General features: G+C 47.7%; 1 protein-coding gene across 2 annotated transcripts in view; it reads right to left on the reverse strand.

Moving 5' to 3' along the window:
• The window catches only part of RIOX1 (ribosomal oxygenase 1), a 69850-nt gene that overhangs the window by 26394 nt on the left and 17811 nt on the right, over window positions 1-25645 (reverse strand). For both annotated transcript variants that reach the window (XM_075338135.1, XM_075338134.1), the window contains 8 exons: window positions 22744-22857; window positions 21198-21304; window positions 13615-13722; window positions 11830-11864; window positions 4961-5139; window positions 3971-4075; window positions 3261-3402; window positions 557-677 (listed from right to left, as the gene is read on the reverse strand). In XM_075338135.1, the coding sequence (XP_075194250.1) occupies window positions 557-677; window positions 3261-3402; window positions 3971-4075; window positions 4961-5139; window positions 11830-11864; window positions 13615-13722; window positions 21198-21304; window positions 22744-22857 (911 nt within the window). The remainder of the gene's footprint in view (window positions 1-556; window positions 678-3260; window positions 3403-3970; window positions 4076-4960; window positions 5140-11829; window positions 11865-13614; window positions 13723-21197; window positions 21305-22743; window positions 22858-25645) is intronic.

A 25645-nucleotide genomic window follows, 5' to 3' on the forward strand; every position in this document is an offset into this window, starting at 1 on the left:
CTTACAACACCACCGACACAGTGGGGTGAGAAGGGACATGCCGGGAGTCCAGACGTGGACCCGCATTTCTTCAATCTTCTTCCAAAAAAAGGGAAAAAAAAAAAGGAAAAAAATCATATGAGAACGCATGTGTGGATGTATGCCTCCTGAACACAAAGCGAAAAAACTGGTTGTGACTGGTTCACCAGGGGGTGTATAGGCTCAGAGGGAGGAGCTACACCTTTTAGGTGTAGTACTTTGTGTGTCCTCCGGAGGCAGAAGCTATACACCAAGGTCTGGGTCTCCCAAAGGAACGTTAAAGAAAAAAACATGACAACACACCGCACACACTTATTTAGTATAAAGGAATTCTTCAGCTACACAAAACTGTGACATGGAAAATGAATTAACATGAGGTCCGGGGAGGGTTTAAATTTACGCAAGTCAGAAAGGTCATTATTGGTATAATGGTAAAAGTATCCAGTGGTTGTGTCATCACTGATCCATCACCTCCCCTAGTCAATCTCACATTTTACAAGACGTGCTCCCATCACCTTATGATGTTCATGTGACTGACCTTACTACCCCAGCTCTCAGAAATCGGATCTGTGTCTCTTTCTCAAGCTCAATGATGTGGTCTCTCACGTCTCCGTTCTCCCACCGGGCTGGAGCTCCATGTACACTGTGGGCTTTCTCTACTGTGAGAAAGACAAACAAACAATGTGGAAGAGTTAGTAAAGATACCAGAGTCACCCATCAAAAGTAGAAGCATAGTGAGAGCCAATTCCCTCAGTCGCATTGCAATAAATTACTCTTCAAACCAAGCACAGGTGTTCTGTACATTGCTTGATATGACAGTTCAGTGCGCCTGTTCAAACCAAGCACAGGTGCTCTGTGCACCCTTGGTGTGGCCACAGTACAGTGCACCTTGCCACCTACTTGTTTTCCATCTACCTCTACACTCCATTTTTGTTGACAGCTCAGGGATTACAGAAGCCAGAGGAAAATAAAGAACAATGTACATGAGAAGCTGCATTGAACTGTGGCCAGACCAAGGGTACACCGAGTGCCAGTGCTTGGTTTCAATAGTCATTTTATGCTGACACTACTTTTACCCTGCTCTCAACATTGGACTTACTGCCATGGCATACCTGGCAGATGCTGGCTGTGCTGTGCAGTCAGAATCTGTCTCTAACAGCAAAGATCAGCGCTAAGCTGTTAACCCCTTACATTCTGCTATTAATCTTTGAGAGCAGCATTTAAGGCACATGGTTCTGCATCCCCTCAGCCCTATTGCAGTGTGAATTGTGGGTGCTGATGTGTTCCATTGGGCCTGATGAAGGCCCCTGTGCCTGCTATGACTGTGCTCCCAGGAAGATCGTAGCACTGCAGTATATAGAACAAAGAATCAGACAATCAGGTTTCTTTATGAAAAAAAAGTACACACACATTATACATACACAAAAATTTGAAATCATCCCCCTTTTCTCCCATTAAAAGTGAAGAGATAAATTTAAAATGTTAAAACATTTGGTATTACTGCACCGGACTAGGACTAGTCTCATCTACAGCTATGGTTCTCTAAAAGGGAACCTGTTATATCAGATAACAGCATTAAGAAGGACCCTTCACCAAATTTTTCATGTTGACTGGCCACGCGATGTAATAGATTCTGAAGATCAAAATGAGGGGAATTAGACCTACCTGTAATTGAACTTCCAGGTAGTCCCTCAGGACAGCATGCTAGGAGGTAGTCCAAAAGGTTAAAAGGCCCCTCCACCTTCCAGTGTTTATCAAATTAATACAGAAGGGTGGATGCAAATGATCAATACAAACCAAGAGAAAGTCATCTGCAAGATAAAACATGAGGGAGGCCAAATAATGATGCTGTCTCGAGGGACTTCCAGGAAATTGAATGACCGGTAGGTCTAAGTCCCCTTTTCCAGTACATCCCCCCGGACAACACACCAGAAGTAATATCAAAAAAAGGGCACAGTGCAGGTACAGAAGCTCAAACGGACCAAAATCCTGGACTAGAACTAAGTTAGACATAGTAACTAATCCATTAGAACAGAAATATATGGACAATAGGATCAATTTGCAAGCACCCACAACACTATGAAGTGCACCTCAAGCTTCCCTATCAAGGAACAATATGCATCAAATTTACACTGTTAGGCTGGGGCCACACGGGGATTACTGAGATCCCCTCGCATGACACAGGGCTCACACTAGCAGTACAGCAGAACCGAGTGTCATGCTAGTGCCCCTGCGACAGAGGTCCGATCGTGCGAGTGGACCTCAGCTGGGGGGGGGGGGGCCCAGTGCTGCGGAGGAGGGAAGGGAGGGATTTATTTCCCTCGCTCCTCCGTTGCCGGCTACTGCCATTCTCGCACTGCACTCGTGGTACACCGGTGTACCGCGAGTGCAGTGCAATTTTTCTCTCGTCCCATTGACTTGAATGGGTGCGAGAGAAACAATGATTGCATTACACCCGCAGCATGCTGCAATTGTTTTTTTGGCCCGAATAGGGCTGAGAAAATAATCGCTCATGGGTGCTGGCACATAGGCTAATATTGGTCCGAATGGAATGCGGTTTTTTTACCGCACTCCACTAGCACCGTTTTTCTCGCTGTGTGGCTTAGGCCTTATACAAGCTGTACACTGACTACATTGTAACAAAGTGTCATATCTAAGTGTTGTCACATGAATAATCACCTGGTATTTGAGAGCACACAAGCCCATTTGCTAGGATGTTACGGTTACATCTTGTATCCAGTTCAACGTGAAATATTTGGTGAAGGGTCCTCTTTAATTAGCGGAGCACAATACTGCAGCACTGCAGCAACAGTCATGCATGGCTCTGCACTGTCAAAGTGTCGGGGCGTGCTTGGAGCCACCGTTCACACTGCTATGAGTGGTGACTGCAGCCATGCTGTTATCACTGAAAGCCAGAGGCTCCTGGGAAGTATAAAGGTAGCTTTCTGCTGAGCGTCACACTTTCAGTACTACAACCAGGCAACCACCTAACGCTTCGAACGCTATAAACCTGCCGATTAACCCTATATCTGAAGGGTAATAGCCTTACCTGATCCGACAGGTTCCCTTTAAAGTACTGTATATCTAGTCAAATACCAGAGCGATTCATAGAATAATATACCTGGCTGAATGCATGCACCCCGCAGTTTGGGCAGCATGAATCACCTGACAAATTCCCTTTAAAATGATAGCGAGCGCCATACATTGCATGCAAAACAAAATATAACCTGACTTGTTCATACCCGGTGTCAGGACAGGAGGTAAACAATCATGCATGAATGCCTTAGACTTCTGATCTACAGCCGCATCCACCGGTGCGTACTCTGCCAACTTCCTTATAAGCAACTGTACTTTGTCTTTAAAATTCCCTCTCCGCGGATCCAACTATACAAAAAAAAAAAAAAAAATAATAAATATATGCATTTATTTATTTTATATTGAAAAAATCTTCTTAAAAGCTTATGAAATAACAAGAGGTAACAGACTGGAAAGAAATGAACAATTCAAGACTGAAATCTCATACACCAGTTCTGAACCAGAAGCCTTAAAGGGGTATTCCCATCTCCAAGATCTCATCTCAATATGTAGTACTTTTTCTGGTTTAGGTAAAGAAAAGATTTTCTAAGCTTCACTATATATAGAAAAGATAATAAACTTCTGAAATGTTTCAGTCTGAAGATTAGATAACGTATTGCTCCAGATCCTGTGATTTTTATTCTATCTTTATAAACATTTGGCTTTTTTTCCTGCATATGAACACCTTTATAAGTATAGGACACTTCAGGAACACTGAATCACCCAGTTTCACAGCACAAAAAGGTATAACGTGCCCCGGCTACCCGTGGCTTCCAATGTCCACGTAACGGCAGGCACTTGGACACTACTTTGTTTCTATTCTATCCACATAAAAAATAAGTGCACAGAAGGTTGTTAAATAAAAAAAAATACTTACAGAGTCAGTATTCTGTACCCCCATATAATCAAGGTAATCCAAAGGAAGCCCTTGCCGAAACTGAACATCATCTTCAGCTGCAATTTGCAGGGCGGCTGGAAGGAGCTGGACAAAAAGTCATTACAAAGGAGAAAGTCAGGAAATGCTCCCTAAAGAATGCAGAAGAAAACAACCACTGTGGATCACATCTGGTGACTTGTCAATTAAAGGGTTCAAAGTGGAAAAAAAAAAAATAAAGAACAGATACTCACCACATACACCCAAACCATTCCTGCAATGTCAGCACTAGATCCCCTACGCTCACGTCACATTGTTATGCTACATTAGAACTGCGTCCGATGTCACCAGTGCACCAGAACGCCAGCCGCACACAATGGCACAAATGCGGAAAGTGGACGTGTATTATTATTTTACACTAGGGAATACAGTATTTAATAAGGGGATGCCCAAGTAGGTGCCATCAAATGATTGACTAAAGTATTCAGATTCCTTACAGCTGTCATCAAGTGACTGGACAACCACACCTCAACAGTGAAGTAGCAATTGTAGATTTAAAAAGGTGTTTCCATTTACAAGATCCTATCTCAATATGTGATACGAATAATAATAGCAAATACCTCCAATTAGAAATGTAGTATAATAGTTCTCCTGATATAGCCATGTCTCTTACCTCATGTGCAGGGCATTGCAGCTTAGGCATGCATGGTTATGACCACTCAGTGACACTAGTTGCTCTTGGTCATAACCATGCACAGCTAAGCTACTACAATGCCCTGCACACGAGGTAAGAGACATTGCTAATCAGGAGAACTATACTACATTTCTAATAGGAAGTTTTTGCTAATATAATTATGACACCTACTTCATCTTGGGATAGGATTTTGAAGATAGGAAAAACCAGTTAAAATGACTGAAAATGTAAAGTGTGGTCCACAGACATATCAATATAATGATAATGTTGGCAAGTGAAAGACGTAGCACAATACTCACCCTGTCCAGCAAGTCCACCCAACTGTTCCGCTGAAACGAAGAGACCGTAATGTGCAAAGAGTGGGCATCAGGAAGACAGTCGCCTTGGTGGATAAAGCCTCTAGGAAAGTACAGAAGGTCTCCAGCTTCCAGAATGGTTTCAAGAATAGGTTCCCCCAAGTCACTGTCATTGAAATTAACTGTTGGTAAGAAATATAGTTTTCTATGCGATTATTGGAATAGGAAACAAAAAAGAGAATTTTGTTTACTTACCGTAAATTCTTTTTCTTATAGTTCCGTCATGGGAGACCCAGACCATGGGTGTATAGCTACTGCCTCCGGAGGACACACAAAGTTACTACACTCAAAACGTGTAGCTCCTCCCTCCCAGTATATACACCCCCTGCTAGCCAGTCCTAGCCAGTTTAGTGCAAAAGCTGAAGGAGGACATCCACCCACAAGAAGAGACAGAGTAAAAACCGGAAGAACCGGAACCTCTGTCTACAACAATAACAGCCGGTGAAGACACCGGAACAAGAAACCTGCCAACAGGCAATAGGGAGGGTGCTGGGTCTCCCATGACGGAACTATAAGAAAAAGAATTTACGGTAAGTAAACAAAATTCTCTTTTTCTTTATCGTTCCTATGGGAGACCCAGACCATGGGACGTTCCAAAGCAGTCCATGGGTGGGAATAAACAGACAACTGAGAAGCAGGCAAAACCTAACTTCACAAATGGGCGACAGACGCCTGAAAGATGCGTCTGCCTAAGCCCGCGTCTGCCAAAGCATAAGCATGCCTTGGATAGAGCTTCGAAAAAAGTATGCAGACTAATTCGAGCTGCAGTCTGACAGACCTACTGAGCCGTAGCCTGGAGCCTGAAAGCCCAAAAGGCACCGACAGGTCTGATCAAATGTGCTCTGATCCCCGGCGGGGAAGGCACTTGAGTACACTTGTTGGGCCTCGGAAATGGCCGACCTAAGCCAACGAACCAGAGTCGGCTTAGATGCCGAGAGACCGCTACGCTGACTAGCGGTCAGCACCAGAGAGAGGTGCACTGCCTAATAACGGCGGTGCAAGACACATAGATCCGGAGCGCCCGCACCAGATCCAGGATATGCAACGCTTTCTCAAGCGATGAACAGGAGCCGGACAAAAGGAAGGCAGGAAAATTGCCCCGGATAAGGTGGAAGCAGTAACCACCTCAGGGAAAAAAGTCCGGAGTCGGACGGAGACCACCTTGTCTTGATGCAAAAGGCCAAGAAGGGGGTGACTCCAAGAGAGTACAGCCAGAACTCTCTGGCGGGAAATTATAGCCACTAGAAGACTACTTTCTGTGAAAGATGAAACAAAGAAACCTCCCTAAGAGGCGCAAAGGGGGGTTTCCGGGAACCGGGAGGACCGGATTAAGGTCCCAGGGCTCCATAGGCCGCAGGAAAGGCGGAATAATGTGAGATGCGCCCTGAAAGGAGCGCACCGGAGCCAGCCGGACGATACGCCGCTGGCACATACTGACAGAGCCGAGACCTGTCCCTTAATGAGGGATAGTCCTAGCTGTAAACCGGACTGTGAAAGAGACCGGAGGGTCGGCAAGGCTAAAAAGGTCACAGGACACTTTGAAGCTCGAGTCATAGCGGAGATGACTTCAGGAAGGATACCAGAAGTCGCCAAGATCCAGGACTCAAGAGCTACGCCGTCAATCTGAGAATCCAGAATTCTGACGGAAAAAACGGACCCTTTTGAGAAAAGGTCTGAACGGTCCGGAAGATGCCATGGCAACCCAACGGACAGAAGGAGCATGTCAGGGTACCAAGCCTGCCTGGGTCAGTCTGGAGAATGAGAATGACCCGACGGCCCCCTTAACTGATCTTGCGCAGGACTCTGGGCAAGAGGTAGAGACGAAGCTGGGATCAAACATGAACCAGTGTGCCTACCGCAAAACCTGAGGATTGTGGACCACGGTTGGACAGCTGAAATAGTCTGCCTCGCAGTTTTCACATCTAGGATGTGGGCTGCGGATATGGTGGACTAGGAGTCCCTTGTCCACTGAAGAATGATGAGCCGCCAAGATTGCCAGACGGCTGAATGTCCCGCCCTGGAAGTTGATGTAGGAAAACGCTGTCACGTTGTCCGACTGGACTCGAATGTGCCTAGCCGCCAACAGATGGTGAAGGCTTAGAGAGCTAGAAATACAGCTCTGATTTCCAGCACATTGAACCAGAGGGCTGATTCGGACAGAGTCCAAGCGCCCTGCGCTCCACGGTGGAGATATACTGCTCCCAAGGCGGAAAGACCAGCACCCTGGTGAGGATCACCCGGGACGGGGCCAGGAAGGAGCATCCCTGAGACAGAGTGGCCGAAACCACCACTGCAACGAGCCCCTGGTCAGTGGCGAAGTCACCACTCCGAGAAGGAGGGAGGTCGCGTGTACAGCGGAAACCCTCCAGTCTCAGAGGACGCAGGAGAAACTGGGCAAGGAATCGCTTCCATTGACGCCACCCTCTGACCAGCACCTTATTTGGTGTCTGATAGAACGACGTCGACCGCCAGCGGAGGGACTACTGATCGACTAAGAGCAGCTTCACAAGTGCCGACAGAGTCTCGAATTGCGTCCCTGAAAACCTCTGGTGCGAAGTCAGAGTGGACCTGGACAGAATGACAAGCCACCCGAATAGATTAGAGTGGCGAGAGTAAGCGAAGTACTCTACTAAGAGTCTGCACTGGATGAAACCCCGAGAAGAAAACCGTCCAGGGCAAAGGATCACTGCCAATCCCTAGGGGTGCAGGACCCTAATCACAGCAGCCCCAAGGAGAATACTCGAGGGGCCGTGGCTAACCCCAAGGGAAGAGCCACGAATTGGACCACTCCGATGGCAAAACGTAGTCAACGCTGGTGTGAAACTGCGATTGACCCTTGCCGAAAGGCATCCCTGATGCCGCTGGCTGCTAGGGAATCTCCTTGGGTTCTTGATTGATCCGGTGAAAAACACACGGAACAAGACCGAGACTCCATGTGAAAACGCCACACCTGACCATGCTTGAAAAGCTAAAGATCCAGGTCGGAAGGCACCGCCCTCTTCGGGGACTAGAAATAGATTTAAGCAAAAATCTCAGAACCGTTCCCAGTCGGGAACCGGAACAATTACTCCGTTGGCCTGCAAGAAATGCCACGGCCTGTGAGAAGGCGGCGGCCTTGGAGCCGGGAGGAGTTGACAGAAAAAAATCTGTTTGGCGGGTGGACAGAATTCCATCCTGTAGCCATGGGAGATATAAACTCGCCCCCACTGAACGGAGACGTGGTAGAACCATACGTCGCCAAGTGGAGAGAGCCTGCCACCAACCAAGGAGGTGGTTGGCGTGGCCAGATAGCTCGGAGGAAGCTGACTCCGTGGTAGCATCTCCTGCGGTCTTCTGAAGATGCAGCTTCAAGCCATTTGGTTCTATGAACTAAGGCCGAGCTAGAGGACGATCAGATGGAGGAACGGAAACCACCGAAACCTCAACTGATTCCTGCCCTGGTTTAGGTTTGTGGCAAGGAAGAACTCTCGTCGCCGAGAGCTTCCTAAATTTCATCTAGTTGGTTCCGAAGAGACTGGTCCCACCAAAGGGGAGCCCAGCAAGGAACCTCTATAGAGGCATCTGCCTTCCATTGCCGAAGCCACAGGAGCCTGCGGATAGCGAGGAAAGTAGCCAAAACCACCGCTGTGCGGTGTCCAGCATGGCAGACTTGGCAGAGGATGGAAAGACTGAAGTCTGGAAGTTCAGGCAACCGTCTTGGGCATAGAGTCCCTGTGAGGGAATGCATCTCCTCTGAGGAGCCATCAGCCACTGACATAACGGTCCGGGCTGAGCCACCTGAGGTGAATGAGCCCACCTCTTGACCACCATTGGTGGACGGGGGAAACCCAGTCCTCAGAATCACGCTTCATGGGAAGCGACTGTCCGAGCGGACCCTGGGCTGGTCACAGGGGCCTGAAAACTGGAGTGGTTAAGGAACACACGTTGTGTTCACCTAGATAAGGTAACTCCGGCGGATTGAGGTCCAGTACAAAATTAATGTACCGTGGGATCCTTATAGAGGTGCCGTCAGCCACTGATACAACTATCCGGGCTGAAAGTCTGGACACCGGAGTGGCCACGCTTGGCGAATGAGTACACTCCTTGACCACCTCTGATGGGAGGGGGAGACAGGCAGCAGAACCCCGCTGTGGGATCTGCAGGACAGGCTGCGTGCTTGGACGCAGCGGGCTGAAAACTGGAGTGGTTAAGGAACACACTCCTCGTCTTGTTAAAGGTATACTGATGCCTTTTTGCCAGCGGGGAATACTCCCCTGATACAGGCGGATGGAGGTCCAATACAAGTATAATGGACGCAATCTAATCATTCGCATCCCCGTCATCTACGGACGGATCAAAGTACGTAAAGCAGCGTCCAAGCCCCTGATAGAGACATCGTCCTCGTCCAGTGAGTCAGCTCGTATCGGAGCTGCGGGACGGGGAGGACAGGGGACCCTGCGTCTCCCTGTCAGGAGGACGGGGTCTGTGAGCTTTGCTGAGCAAGCAGAAAACGCCCTGAGAAGGGGGTTGCATGCTCAGCGGATGCCGGGACAGCCGACCCCTGGAAAAAGAGATTCCCCCAGGGGTCAGCCACCGAACCCGGAGCAGCTGGAGGGACCATGCATGAGCCTCCAAGCTGAGGGGCCACAGCGGTTATGAGCTCGGTACAGCCGTACGAGACTACCAGCAGTGGATAATAAAAAACAGCCTGCAGCCTCGCTCTGTGAGACCTGCTGCAGAGGTGGGGGGCTCTGTCTAGAATGTCTAGAAAACACAAGACAGGGGTTCAGCCTGGGGAGACTCCAGGCTGAGGCACCACCACATAAGAACCATTACAGTATGGGTCTGTGCCGGTTCAGGCAATATGAGCCTACATGCAGAACATGTAGTGTACAGCCTTGGAGCTTTGCTCCTAGTGAGACATGCTGCTGAGGAGGAGGTTCTATAATAAAGAATTAACTCCTTCACAATGCCCTGATAGTATATAAAAGTGCACAACCAGAGGTTGTGACTTGTCAGGCCGCTATTGTGAGTGCCCCCCCAGGTTCCAAGCCTGGACCCCCAGCCAGATATTCACTCCCTCTGCACTGCAGAGCAGCCAGCGCCGATCAGCGTACTAAGAACGCTGAGAAAATGGCGCTAGAGTGAGGGGGGGGGGGCGGGGGTTAACCCAGGAGCGGGAATCGGAGGGCTAAGAAATGTACAGGGGAGGGAATCATCTCCTCAACAAGGAGTGTCCTCCCCTGTGCAGAGCGGCGGTTTGGCGGCACTGCAGCGTCCCCCTGCATGACTGACATGCAGGGGAACGAGACGAAACTAGGCCGCGGCTGAAGCCGGGGCCTAGAGTTAAACATGCGGCCGAAAATCAGGCATCATCGGCGCGGTACACAGAAAAAAAAACAGTGGAACCGGCCGGCAGCATTATCAAAGTCAAACACTGTCCCCCTAATAAAGTGCCCCACATTGCAGAAGGACCCTCTGAATAACGTCTCTATACTTAGCTTTGAGACGCAGGGTCCAGTCCCTGGGTGGGGTGGGGGTCCAGTGCTCCGTCCAGCAGGGTCCTGTCAAAGGGCTGCGGATGGAGGCCGGTCTCCTGCAAAGCAGTGAGAACCGTGTTAGCTCCCACTTCAAGCCAGAGCCCCAGCATGGGATGGTGAAGGAGCGCGGCATGAAGGGCTCTTGCCCTGAATCAACCTTAACAGCACCGCCGCCAGGGGGTGTGAAGGGACATGCCGGGGGTCCAGTGGACCCGCTTTTCTCCAAATCTGTAGAAAAAATGAAAATCAAAAAAGGATGCATGTGTGTGTGTGATCCTCCTGACACAAAGCATGAAACTGGCTAGGACTGGCTAGCAGGGGGTGTATATACTGGGAGGGAGGAGCTACACGTTTTGAGTGTAGTAACTTTGTGTGTCCTCCGGAGGCAGTAGCTATACACCCATGGTCTGGGTCTCCCATAGGAACGATAAAGAAAACAGTTTGTTCATATTTCATATAAGACTGAAGAACAGACAGACTATACCGATAAAAGCTTAACATACATGCAAATCTGAAAACTCAAAGTTAGAAGGGGGTGTACCACCAAAGTAGTTCAATTTAATCACAGATATTGGAATAAAAATAAGTTCCACAATTGGATGTGATAAAAAAAATAAATAAAAAAAATTATAATATTATAATATATATATATATATATATATATATATATATATATATATATATATATATATATATATTATATATATATATATATATATATATATATATATATATATATATATATTCCTGTCATGAGATAATCATACACCGTATTTTCCGGATTATAAGACGTGCTGTATCAATGCTGCAGATTTCCCGCACGTAACTGCAGGTCAATTATTCATGCAGAATTATCCGCGGAATGCCTGCCTTTCCACTATGGAGAGAGGGCGGAAAAAAATCTCAGGAATTCCGCAATGAAATCCGCACTGTTTCCGCAGGTTTACCGCAACAATACTGCAGAAATACGGCAGCAATGGATAGCTGCGGATTCTGGGGAGTTGCTGCGTGAACCTGCGGAAATACCTGCAGAAAAGTCCACAGGTACGATATCCCGTGGTCGCATAGCCTAATGGCTGTGTCTGACTGTACAGGGACATGATCTGATCATACCACATCTCCTGAGCCAGGGAGGACGCAAAAGAGTATACAGAGTATACAGACATTACAGCAGGGGATCAAAGTTGATTTGTTTTCTAAGATAAAACATTTCCCAAGTGCCACCTTGAAATTATAAGGAAAAAAAAGTTTGAAATCTGTGCACTGTAAGAAATCAGACAGGCTGGTCCTTACCACTGGAGAACTGAGGAAGCATCTCTGAGGAGTTCCTGTAACACAACGACAATTATGTTAGATTGATTACATTTAAAGCACCATGGAATAAATGGCGCAATAATAATAATTATAAATTGACAAGTATAAAAGTGGGGTTCAAATACAGGTAAACTTTTCAAAAGGAGTTACTAAGTACTTTTTAAATGAAAACGTGATAATTTCTTCAGGCATTGTGTGACTGCACTATTGATATGATGCATGCATGATACTTGACAAGTGGCAGATATAGGATACCTCAAAAGTTCCTATCACTTTCCTATGTGCTGCAGGACTATTTAAGCAGAAACCAACCTGGATATCTTCTCAAACATGCAGTGTGAACAGCTTAGCACTGGATAGGCCAGGTTTCAACAATGCAGAATTACATTGGGCCTGACCTTGTAACACAAGGATTGGCGCTTAGTGGAGAGAACTGAGTAGACAACACATGTAAGAGCCATATGCCCTCTAAATACAGTGTGTCCACCCATATCCGGTCCACCGCCATTAACTTGAGAATGGCGGCAGCTATAGGCATAGAAGTGGTGTCTAGGTATAGTAAAGTAGCCATGCGCTATTATGCAATGAAACGACCTATTGCGCGACCTGGTGGAAAACAACGGAGTTAGCATTTTTATCTCGAAAACGGAACGGAAGAGAAAAAAGTATTACGAAATTGTAGGGCATCATCAATTCAATACGAATCGACACCTTGCATACATAAATGCTATGATTAGAACGTGTAAAACTCACAAGGCTGCGGACATGAAGCGATACCTCATGGAGACCTTCCTACAAGTCATTGGGTATGGTGGCTGCGTGGAGTGGCCTCCACGCTCACCTGGCCTGACCCCATTGGACTTTTTTCTGTGAGGTCACATCAAACAGCAGGTGTATGCGACCCCTCCACCAACATTACAGGACCTACGACGACGTATCACAGATGCTTGTGCAAACGTGTCACCTACCATATTGCACAACGTGCAGCAAGATACAGTATGCTGTCCAGAGTCCAGATGTGCATTGCTGCTGACGGTGGCCACTTTGATGCTCAATGTTATATGAGCGGCATATTAGTGACCAGCATTCAATGATTTGGGGGGGGTCATGTGTTTCATATCATAGCATTTCTGTATGCAAGGTGTCGATTCATATAGAATTGATTATGCCCTACAATTTTTTAAATTCCCTTTTTTCTCTATCTTGGTCCGTTTTCGAGCTAAAAATGCTAACTCCGTTGTTTTTTACCAGGTGGTGCTATAGATGGTTTCATTACGTAGCGCATGGCTACTTTACTATACCTAGACACCACTTCTATTCCTTTAACTGCCGCCGTTCTCAAGTTAATGGCGGTGGATAGGATATGGGTGGACACACTGTATATAAATCAATACAAAAACTTGCAACATAATTCGCCTGTTAGATGCACATTTTCTTGTTGATTTTGGTGCAGAATTAAGCCACAGCTTCGATTATCTGCATTGTAACGGATAAAATCTTCAGTGAATATCTGGTCTCCAACATGCTTAGTTACTGTTGAAGGTCTGTTTTTATTTTTATTTTTATTTTGGGTTACAAGGGTTAATGAGCAAAGGCTGGAAGCATTTCCGACAGTTTCTTATATATTGTCTCATGGACCCAGCCTTTACATTGACCATGTATGCTGGACTGACACGAACATGCCATATGTGCAGAACATCTGAACCACAATCACAGGACAATACAGCTGGAATCCTTTTTCCTTCCTCCTACTTCAGAGCTAACCTTGGATTGTAGACCCTCCAGTGTTTCTTGCCTTCCAGCTGTACCACAAAGGCCTCAATGTCATCATAATGTGGTGCAAATCCCTGCGTGCTAGGAGGAGTAAGGTACCTGGGAAAATAAGGTAACAACAGGTTAGGCAGCATAAAGAAAGAAAAAAAAAAAGAATTTTGTTACTTACCGTAAATGCTTTTTCTTATAGTTCCGTATTGGGAGACCCATACCATGGGTATTTAGCTTCTGCCTCCGGAGGACACACAAAGTACTACACTTAAAAGTGTAGCTCCTCCCTCTGAGCTTATACACCCCCTGGTAGCCAGTCCTAGCCAGTCCTGTGCAAAAGCTGAAGGAGAGTAGCCACCCACAAGTAGAACCGAGTAAGAACCGGAACAACCGGAGACTCTGTCCACGACAACAGCCGGTGATAAACACACGGAACAAGAAAATTGCCAACAGGCAACAGGGAGGGAGCTGGGTCTCCCAATACGGAACTATAAGAAAAAGAATTTACGGTAAGTAACAAAATTCTCTTTTTCTTTATCGTTCCTTTGGGAGACCCATACCATGGGACGTTCCAAAGCTGTCCCTGGGTGGGAATAAACAGAAAAACTAAGAAGTAGGCGGAGCCTAACTTCACAAGTGGGCGACAGCCGCCTGAAGGATGCGTCTGCCCAAGCTCGCATCTGCCGAAGCATGAGCATGCACTTGGTAGTGCTTCGAAAAGGTATGCAGGCTAGTCCAAGTGGCAGCCTGACAGACTTGTTGAGCCGTAGCCTGGTGCCTAAAAGCCCAAGAGGCACCGACCGCTCTGGTCGAGTGTGCTTTGATCCCCGGCGGGGGAGGCACCTGAGTACTCTGGTAGGCGTCCGAAATGGTCAATCTAATCCAACGGGCCAAGGTCGGCTTAGAAGCAGAGAGACCCTTGCGCCGCCCTGTGGTTAGCACAAAAAGAGAGGTGCACCGCCTAAGCGCAGCGGTGCGAGACACATAAATCCGGAGAGCACGCACCAGATCTAGAGTATGCAGCGCTTTCTCAAAGCTATGAACAGGGGCCGGACAGAAGGAAGGCAAGGAAATATCCTGGTTAAGGTGGAAGGGAGAGACCACCTTAGGAAGAAAGTCCGGGGTCGGACGGAGAACTACCTTGTCTTGGTGAAAAAACAAAAAAGGTGACTCCGAGGAGAGCGCAGCCAAATCAGAGACTCTCCTGAGAGAAGTTATGGCAACTAGAAAGGCCACCTTTTGAGAAAGACGAAACAAAGAAACCTCCCTAAGGGGCTCAAAAGGGGGTTTCTGCAATACCGTGAGGACCAAGTTAAGGTCCCAGGGATCCAAGGGCCGCCGATAAGGCGGAATGATGTGAGACGCACCTTGCAGAAAGGTGCGGACCTGAGCCAGCCGGGCGAGACGCCGCTGGAACAGCACTGATAGAGCTGAGACTTGTCCCTTGAGAGAGTTGAGGGACAGTCCTAGCTGCAGACCGGACTGTAAAAAAAGACAGAAGGGTCGGCAACGAGAATGGCCAAGGAGAATGGCCGGAAGAGTGACACCAGGACAGGAAAATTTTCCAAGTCCTGTGATAGATCTTGACGGAGGAAGACTTACGGGCCCGAGTCATAGTGGAGAGGACTTCAGGAGGAATACCAGAAGCCGTCAAAATCCAGGACTCAAGAGCCACGCCGTCAATTTGAGTGCCGCAGAATTCGGGCGGAAAAACGGACCTTGCGAGAGCAGGTCTGGACGGTCCGGAAGATGCCACGGCATCTCCACGGACAGTTGGAGCAGGTCTGGATACCAAGCTCGCCTGGGCCAGTCCGGTGCAATGAGGATGACTCGACGGCCTTCCATTCTGATCTTGCGCAGGACTCTGGGCAAGAGAGCTAGAGGTGGAAACACGTAGGACAGACGAAACTGGGACCAGTCTTGAACCAGAGCGTCCGCGGCGAAGGCCTGAGGATCGTGGGAGCGAGCCACGTAAACCGGAACCTTGTTGTTGTGACGGGATGCCATTAGGTCCACGTCCGGAGTGCCCCACTTGCGGCAGATTGACTGAAACACTGCCGGGTGCAGGGACCACTCGCCACCGTCCACGGATTGACGGCTGAGATAATCTGCCTCCCAGTTTTCTACGCCAGGGATGTGGACTGCGGATATGGTGGACTTGGAGTCCTCCGCCCATTGAAGAATGCGTTGGACCTCCAACATTGCCAGGCGGCTGCGTGTCCCGCCTTGGTGATTGATGTAGGCAACCGCTGTCGCGTTGTCTGACTGGACTCGAATGTGCCTGCCCGCCAACAGGTGGTGAAAGGCTAGGAGAGCTAGAAGCACAGCTCTGGTTTCCAGCACATTGATTGAAAGGGCTGACTCGGACGGAGTCCAAGTGCCCTGTGCTCTGTGGTGGAGATGTACCGCTCCCCAGCCGGATAGGCTGGCATCCGTGGTGAGAATCACCCAGGACGGAGTCAGGAAGGAGCGCCCTTGGGACAGGGAGAGGGGTCGAAGCCACCACTGAAGAGAGCTCCTGGTCCGTGTCGACAGAGCCACTAACCTCTGTAAGGAGGAAGGCCGCTTGTCCCAACAGCGGAGAATGTCCAGCTGCAGAGGACGCAGATGGAACTGGGCAAAGGGAACCGCCTCCATGGAGGCCACCATTTGACCCAGCACCTGCATCAGGCGCCTGAGGGAATAACGGCAGGGCCTCAGGAGAGAGCGCACCGCTAGCCGGAGAGACTGCGGTTTGATTAAGGGCAACTTCACAAGTGCCGGCAAAGTCTCGAACTGCATCCCTAGGTACGTGAGACTCTGGGTCGGAGTCACAGTGGATTTGGGAAGATTGACAAGCCACCCGAATTGGGCTAGGGTGGCGAGAGTGAGCGAAACACTCCGCTGACAGTCTGCGCTGGATGTACCCTTGACCAGAAGGTCGTCCAGATAAAGAAGCACTGCTAACCCCTGGAGGTGCAGGACCGCAATCACTGCCGCCATGACCTTGGTGAATACCCGAGGGGCCGTGGCTAACCCGAAGGGGAGAGCCACGAATTGGAAATGATCCTCTCCTATCGCAAAACGTAACCAACGCTGATGACACTAACATTGCACCCACATAGAGGCATCTCCTGATGGACGACAGGACCCTGCCAGGAACTCCCAGGCAGAAGGCAATGATCGCAGACGACTCCATGCGAAATGCCGCACCCGGACATGCTTGTTGAGAAGCTTGAGGGCCGGAAGGTACCCGTCCTTTTTTGGGAACTAGGAAGGAGATTTGAGTAAAAACCTCTGAACCGTTCCTGAGCGGGAACTGGGACAATCACTCCGTTTGCCTGCAAGGACGCCACGGCCTGCGAGAAGGCGGCGGCCTTGGAGCAGGGGGGAGTTGAGAGAAAAAATCTGTTTGGAGGGCTGGAAGAGAATTCTATCCTGTAGCCGTGAGATATGATGTCTCTCACCACTGATCGGAGACTTGTTTTAACCAAGCGTCGCCAAAGTGGGAGAGCCTGCCACCGACTAAGGACTTGGCTGGAGCGGGCCGAGAGTCATGAGGAAGCTGCCTTAGTGGCAGAACCTCCTGCGGTCTTCTGCGGACGCGCTTTTGGGCGCCAGTTGGATTTCTGATCCTTGGCTGAGTTAGCGGACGAGGCGGAAGGCTTAGAGGATGACCAGTTGGAGGAACGAAAGGAACGAAACCTCGATTGATTCCTACCCTGGGCGGGTTTCCTGGTCTTGGTTTGTGGCATGGAAGTACTCTTCCCGCCAGTAGCTTCTTTAATGATTTCATCCAGCTGTTCACCAAACAGCCGTGAACCAGCAAAAGGGAGCCCAGCAAGAAACTTCTTGGAAGAAGCATCTGCCTTCCACTCTCGAAGCCACAAAATCCTGCGGATAACAAGAGAATTAGCTGAAGTCACCGCAGTGCGGTGAGCAGCCTCTAGCATGGCAGACATGGCATAAGATGAAAAAGGCTGAAGCCTGAGCAGTTAAGGTAACCATCTCAGGCATAGATTCCTTGGTGAGGGAATGCATCTCCTCTAGAGAAGCAGAGATGGCTTTGAGAGCCCACACTGCTGCAAAAGACGGGGAAAACGCGGTCCCCGCAGCTTCATACACAGATTTGGCCAGAAGGTCAATCTGACGGTCAGTGGAATCCTTAAGTGAGGTGCCGTCAGCCACCGACACAACGGTCCAGGCTGATAGCCTAGACACCGGAGGGTCTACCTTTGGGGAGTGAGACCACTCCTTGACCACCTCAGGTGGAAATGGAAACCGGTCATCAGAACCATGCTTTGGAAAGCGTTTGTCAGGGCAGGCCCTGGGTTTGGTCACAGCGGTCTGAAAACTGGAGTGGTTAAAGAACACACTCTTCACTCTCTTAGGCGAGGTAAACTGATGTTTTTCTGCCAAAGAGTTGCTCCTCTGACACTGGCGGATTGAGATCCAGCACAGAATTAATAGAAGCAATCAAATCACTAAGATCTGAGTCACCCTCAGAGAAATCGATGGGATACATAGCCCCCGAGCCCCCAGTGAGGGCATCCTCCTCATCTTGAGAGTCAGCTCTTGAGACAGAGCCGTGGGATGGGGAGGGGGAGGAAACCCTGCGCCTTCTCTTAGAAGGACGGGGTCTGGGATCAGATGATGAATCCTCCGTGAGCTCTGATGGACGGAGGTCAGAGGATAGGAGTCCTCTGTCAAGAGTATTAGAGGCACCCTGCGAGGGGGGCTGATGCATATTCATCAAAGTCCTGGACAAAAGTCCCATGGACTCAGCAAATGACTGGGATATGGACCTAGAAAAGGACTCTACCCAGGCCGGGGGTTCAATCACAGGTGCAGCAGCAGCCTGAGAGACCACTGGGCCTTGCTCCTTGTGTGAGACATGCTGCTGTATACAGAGGTCCACAACCGGAGACCGGCTGTGGCTTACCAGACCGCTGAGCACGGTGTTGTGTGCCCTCCAGATCCCGAAGCCCGGTCCCCCAGTCGCAGCACCTCAGCAGAGATGCAGAATGCAGGATGTCCCAGAGCAGAGTGAACTCTGCCTGAGAAATGACTAGGGGGCGTTCCTATAAAAGAGCGGGAACTGTAGGGCTATAGAGACCTGCAGGGAAGGAGGGACGCCCCAGCAGTGGGGAGTGTCCCTCCCCTGTGTAGAACGGCCGCCGGGAGGAGCCGAACCTGTCCCTCTGCATGAGTGACATGCGAGGGCAGGAAAACGAAACTAGGCCTCCGGCGAAGCCGGGGCCTAAATTTAAGCGGCGAGGCCGACAAGCAGGCACCATCGGCGCGGTTCTCAGGCAAAAGCTAGAGAATCCGCCGGAAAAGTTAAAACAATCACATACAGCATACTCTCCCCTTACAATAAAGAACCGGGACCCCCAACATAAACGTCTCAGGTACTTAGCTGCTGAGACGCAGGGCCATGTCCCTGGGGATGAGTGCTCCGGTCCAACAGAATCCTCAAGGGGCTGTGGATGGAGACCGGACTCCTGCCAGGCATGGAGACTGTGCTGGCTCCCACTTCAAGCCAGAGCCCAGAAGGGATGGTGAAGGAGCGCGGCATGTAAGGCTGCAGCCTTGTAAATCAACCTTAATAACACCGCCGACACAGTGGGGTGAGAAGGGACATGCCGGGAGTCCAGACATGGACCCGCTTTTCTTCAAACTCTTTCCAAAAGTCAAACAATCAGATGAGAATGCATGTGTGAATGTATGCCTCCTGACACAAAGCAATAAACTGGCTAGGACTGACTACCAGGGGGTGTATAAGCTCAGAGGGAGGAGCTACACTTTTAAGTGTAGTACTTTGTGTGTCCTCCGGAGGCAGAAGCTAAACACCCATGGTATGGGTCTCCCAAAGGAACGATAAAGAAATATCCTTTCAATGACCTGTATTTACCAGGATTGCCCCCTCTTGCCAAAGTTTTACTCAGGCCGGTGTCACACTTGCGAGTGCCTCGCGTGAGTCTCGCGTTGCATCACCTGTCACGGACTCACACTCTCCTCACAGGAGAGATGCACGCAACCGACCCACTCCTGTGAGCAGAGTGCGAGTCCGTGACGGGTGATGCACCACGATGCTCACGCGAGGCACTGGCAAGTTTGACACCGGCCTCATCCACAGGATTGGTGATAACGTGCTGATTACGGGTTGCTGGCTGCTGGACTTTGATTTTCAATGGGGCGAATGTGGGGTGTGATTTGAACTTTAAGTTTTGGGTTTTTTTTAATTTTTAAAAAGTTTTTTTTTTTTTATTTTACAAGTCCCCCCACTATAAGGGGGGGGGACTATAAGGACTATAAGGATCAACAGTCTGATCGCTTATTCATTTATGCTGATCAGAGCAGCACAGCTCTAATCATCAGAAATGCTGCGTTCCTGTTACAGCTGCTGTTCTGCCGGCTGTAACCGGAAATACGTCATGATAGCATCAGGAGTCCTCCCATGACCCGTCGATACCATGGCAACCATCGGCTCTCCATGATCACGTCAAGGGGCCGCCAATGGCGGCGGGGAAAGGCGTTTTGTGGCAATTTAAAATTAGGCTGTCACATTTTGACAGCTCAATTTAAGGGGTTAACAAGTGCGGAAGGATCGCGGATCCACCAACGCGTGCGAGGGACACAGGTCTGCTGTTCGAATCAGCAGACATATGCAGGGATCACCGCAGCAGCCAGAGGTGATCACCTCTTTAAGACATACTATTATGTCCTAGATCGTGAAGGGGTTAAAGCAGATGACTTGTTAAAACAGCACATTTGCGTGTACAGGTGAAAAGTATTGAACACGTCACCAATTTTCTAAGTAAAAGTATTTCTAAACATGCTAGTGACATGAATTTCTCAACAGATGTCAGTAACAATCCAATCCAGTAACAATCCAATCCACAAATTCAAAGAAATCAAACCATAGATGTTAAAAATTAAGAGTTTGACAGCGCAATCTAAGGGGTTAAACAGTGTGGGTGGATCTCTGATCCACCTGCACCTGCTAGCCTCACATGTCTGATGGTCAGATCAGCAGACATGTGCAAGGATTACCATGGGCTCACCGAGGGAGCCAGTGGTAACATGACCAAGGACATACCATAGCGTCCTTGGTCGTGAAGGGGGCTAACATGTCTCTATGGTCAAATTAGTTTCAATCTTTTCTAGGGGTATCATCATTTTTGGCCAGGCCAACTCATTAGTTTCTCTTTTACATGTTTCTGCTGAACCACAAATCAAAAGCAATGTCTGATTTTCATGAGTTGATATTAAGTACATTTAAATTGAAAATTACTTTGGTCAGTTTCAACTTATTTCAGTGACCATTGTGTGTTCTTACCTTAACAGAAGGGCACTAACAATTTGTCCATGTGTGTACATGCCTTCTATCGTGCTATATATAGGCACCATAAAAACAATACAGAGACACACTATGTAACATTGTGCTGTGTATTTGACCCACAGTAAATAGTTAGCCACAGAGGAGGCTCCAAAGTGAAAAGTAGTTGACACATTAAGAACCAGTAATATTCAGTAAGATCAAGAACCCAATCTGCATTCCGACTATCAAAACACAGGAGGCATAAAAGGAGAATACATACGTGTTTGCACCAACCATGCTTCCAAAAAGCTCCTGTAGCACAGACAAAACGCTCCACACCGTGGAGGAGAAGCTTTGAGGGTTTAATAACCTCAACGAACATCCATTCTGCAGATACAAGGCAAAGCACAGGTTATAGTTATAATAGGGTACTACCAGAAATACATAAGTGAGAACCAGCAGCCACTGTACGTTTATATTAAGGCTTTTACAATGGAACTTCATTATGAACATACAGGCTCAGCATAGTAGGTACAACATTTAGAGAGCAGCATTCATTAAAAAGAAAGAATCGGTGACTATGGAAGTGTTTTGTTTTTTTTTAATCTTATCACCCCTCTTACCAATCAGAAATGATCTGTGCCCTCTAATAGGCATATTTAGGACTTGGGCTTTTTTCACATGGACCTCCTGCACTAAATTAAGCCATTTGCAGACTGTCGTTTATCAGTATCTTGTTCACAGATATTGGACTCTGTTTAGTTCTGCTTGATGTTATCTTCATATAGTTACAAGCATTAGTGAAAATGTTGTGAATCAGCAGATCTACGTGGGTCACAATTTGAGCCACAACATGAATTTCTTAAAAACAAACACTACTCTTCAATACAACATTGGATGAAGGTGAGCAACAATGCATTGCAAGTTTTGCTTCGGTATTTCCTGTTGCGGTGTTCTGTGCTCCTAGGCGCAGGCTCTGGATAGAATCAGTCTCCTTCGTCATCTGGCAGTTGACAATATAGTCTTTTCTTGCTTTACATCCAGGAGGAGTCTTCTCAGCTAAATTTCCATGCTACTGTAGAGTCTCTGCTCCCTCCTTGAAAGAAGGGCAAAATGTTCCCTCTATTGCTTACTCAGCTGTGGGAAGGTGAACATTATACAGAGAACTGGCTGCAGTGAGCATGTTTGTGCGACAGCATTCTGCATATTGCTTTACACTATGAACAAGTGGGGAACAACTAAGTAAATGTGATAACTGGAGATAAGTGGACCTGTGGAAGTTTGGTTCTGCCGGAATTATCTAAAGTGAAGTTCTGGACCCAGACTTGACCTGAACTTCATTTGAAGTCACAGATTGGTAGTTCGGCCCTCTGCCCACATGCAGCCATCCATAAAAATAACACTTCTGGGGGAGGGAGGGTGGGTTTTTATTTTTTTTGTTTATTTCCCCCCCATTTTTTTTTTTGTTTTGTACACACTACATCCGATAACTCTGATTTTACCCCTAGTGCGAGCCATTCAAAACACTGCTAAGTGGCTCGCATTGGGCTGAGCACCGAGCATAGTGATGCTTTCTCGAGTGGCTTCCATATGTAAAGCACCCAAACATTTGGGCTTTTTTTGTAAAGACTGTATTAGCTACGAACACTGAACTTTAACGTTCGGCTCCGCTCATCTCTAGTCATGATGCTTCAATTTTATTTTTTAATCTTAAAAGGGAATCCATCACCAGGTTTATGCTTCCCAACATGAAAGCATTATTTCAGTGCTATGTGGTATACAGGGGTACATGCTGGTTTTTTTTTTACTTTTGTATTTTTTATTACCTTGTAGTAGTCCCATACAACCATAGGTAAGGCTCTGCCAACAGGATTGTGTGTCTCGCGTACGCCATCAGTATAACTGGTAACATCCAAGTTAACACCAAACTGCACATTATCCTAGAATTTTACAAGTAAAAAATAATGTTATATAAACCTTTTGGCCAAACAAACCAAAAAAGATAAGAAACATCATATACACTTCCCTATCTTTCTTCGGCAACCATTTCCGCTAAACATACATGCACTTAGGATCATGGTTATTTATTGCCAGCGCACAAATTCTGTGCAAAGATACTTTTTTATATACAGTTACCATTCACTAGGTGGATATAATGTGCAAAAAAAAAAAAAATCAGTCTGCCCCAGCAATTGGGAGATTTGGTATTCTGACGTGCTTTGTCTGTGCACGAATCGGGATGCAATTGTTTAGATGTACTATACATACAGTACATCCTGTAAATAACACTTTGTGTTAATCTTTTGCAGTTAGTAAGTAAAACTAACAAACACATCAATTTAAGATTCATGTAAAAGTAGGATACCTTGAAGTAAGAAGATATTTGCTGTATCTCTGCACACAGTAGCTGTGGAGATCAGGGAGCAGAGGAGGGTGTGCTCCTTTCTCCTCTGCATGACGCTGTCTTCTTGGGATTGGTCAATCTCATGCAGGGGAAGAAGAAGTACACGCCCCCAGAGAAGAATCTCTGCTAACACTCAGTTAAAAGATAACATGAACAACCGAAACTGTACAAGCTAATATCTCTGCAATGGAGGGAAGATATTAAAATATAAAAAACTGTTTTACTCATCTCTGTAGCCACTATACCACTGTGTGACCAGTTTAAACATGCTCAAACTAATATTTCCCAATATACAGTAATTGTTAAAAATTTGGACTCCCCTACGTGATCATGAAATAGTCTTAACTTGTTCTTACTGGAATGTGTACACTCTAAATTCTGAACGATGACAGAAAAACCACATTGAACCATATGAGAATAAGGAAACGTTAAACCATTGGTGCATTTGAAACATGGAGGCTGACAATACGCAAAACAATGAACTCGTCCTCAGCAGACTACACCCAGGAACTTGACACAACCTAATCCGTTAGTGAGAAAGTAGTGGGAGAAGCAACATTAGGAAATACCAACTAACTGGCCCAACATAAACAGATAAGGATGGGTGATGTGTCCCCCAATGCAGGCTCTGAGAAGGATATTTTCTCTATTGCTTCATTGGTGAACACAGAAAACCATGGGATGTCCTAAAGCAGTTCATAGGGTGTAAGAATCAGAAGGAATCCAAGCTCAGGCCCAAGCCTGAGCTACTGCTACTTTGCAGGATCTCCTGCCTAGGATGGCATCTGCCGAGGCAAAAGTGTGCACTCTGTAGAACATGGATAAAGTATGAACAGAGGACCAGGAAGCAGCCTTGCAGATCTGTGACACCAAGGCCTGATGTCAGACAGCCCAAGATTCCGCCACTGCACAGGTAGAGCGTGCCGTGACCCTGAGCGGAGTTGGCCTATCCTTTACTCAATATGCTTCCAACATGGCAAATCGGATCCAACAAGCAATGGTGACCTTGAAGGTCGGTCGCGGGTCGGGACAATGTATCATTACTAGGGCTGAGCGGATCCAGACCGTAAAAGTCCGGATCCGCGCGGTTTCAACTATATTTGGGTGCGGCCCTGGGCGTGAGATTCCAGGTGCACGATCCGGATTCGGCAATTAAAGTAAAAATAAAGAAAAGAAGAAATAAGTGAGAGTTTCATACTTACCGAGACTCTGTGTCATGGTGGCACACTGCTTCCGGGTCGCGCATTCACTTCCTGCACAGTCCATCTCATACAGTTTTCCATGTTTTCCCTGCCCACCAGCCGTCCTCTCTTCTGTCACAGGCTGGGGGGCGCATTAGCCTGGAACCAGTGACAGTGTCTGCTGCAGTCATCGCGGCTCAGTAATCGGCTACACTCAGAGCTGGCAGTCTTCTCTATGGCTGCTCGCTCAGATGTAGCAGAGCTAGATGTGTCATCGTGGGACCTTGTGTGGATTACGCCGGAACTGCAGGGTATGTTGGGGATTAATAAAGTGGTGGAGGGTGCGTGTTTTGTATTTTATTCAAAACAAAAGATTTTTCTCTGTGTGTGTGTTTATTTACTGTTATTTATAGGTTTGTGTGATGCAGGTATCTCATAGATGCCTGCACCATCACAAACCTAGGGCTTAGTAGCAGCTGTGCGCTGCTATTAACTTCTCATTACCCCGATTGGCACCGCACCAGACCAACGGGAAGGGTCGGTAATGTACCGGGATTGTCATATCCAATAGATGCAGCAATACCGAGCGGCTGCGGGCTGAGAATACCAGCTCCCAGCCGGCATTATCATGGCTGGGGATGAAAATTAGAGGGGGACCGCACATCTGTTTTTTTTGTTTAAATAAAAAAAAAAAGCTGTATGCGGTTTTTCTTAAGTCGCAGTCACACTTGCGAGGGACTCCCACGAGTCTGACATCGCAGCACAGCCGCACACTTCTGACAGGAGCGTGCATGTGTTTCTAGGTACATGCACGCTCATGTACAGAGAACGGCAGGCTGTTAAAAAAAAATAAATAAAATAGATAAAATTTTCCTGCCAGCAGGTGGAAATTTGGTGCTGAAATGAAATGACGATATCAGCACCAAATGTGCACCTCCTGGCAAAAAAAAAAAAAAAAGTGTCAAAACAGTTTTTTTGCCAGGAGGTGTAAATTTGATGCAGGAATATGGTGTAAAAATTTCAGCACCAAATTTGCATGTTTTGGCCAAAAAAAAAACTGATTTTCTGCTAGGAGATGCAGGTATGTGAACTCTGTGACCTCCACCTGAGGTCAGGTTACCTGCGATCACAGTTGAAGGACTG

The sequence above is a fragment of the Anomaloglossus baeobatrachus genome, chromosome 3 (genome assembly GCF_048569485.1).
Source record: "Anomaloglossus baeobatrachus isolate aAnoBae1 chromosome 3, aAnoBae1.hap1, whole genome shotgun sequence".
Lineage (NCBI taxonomy): Eukaryota > Metazoa > Chordata > Amphibia > Anura > Aromobatidae > Anomaloglossus > Anomaloglossus baeobatrachus.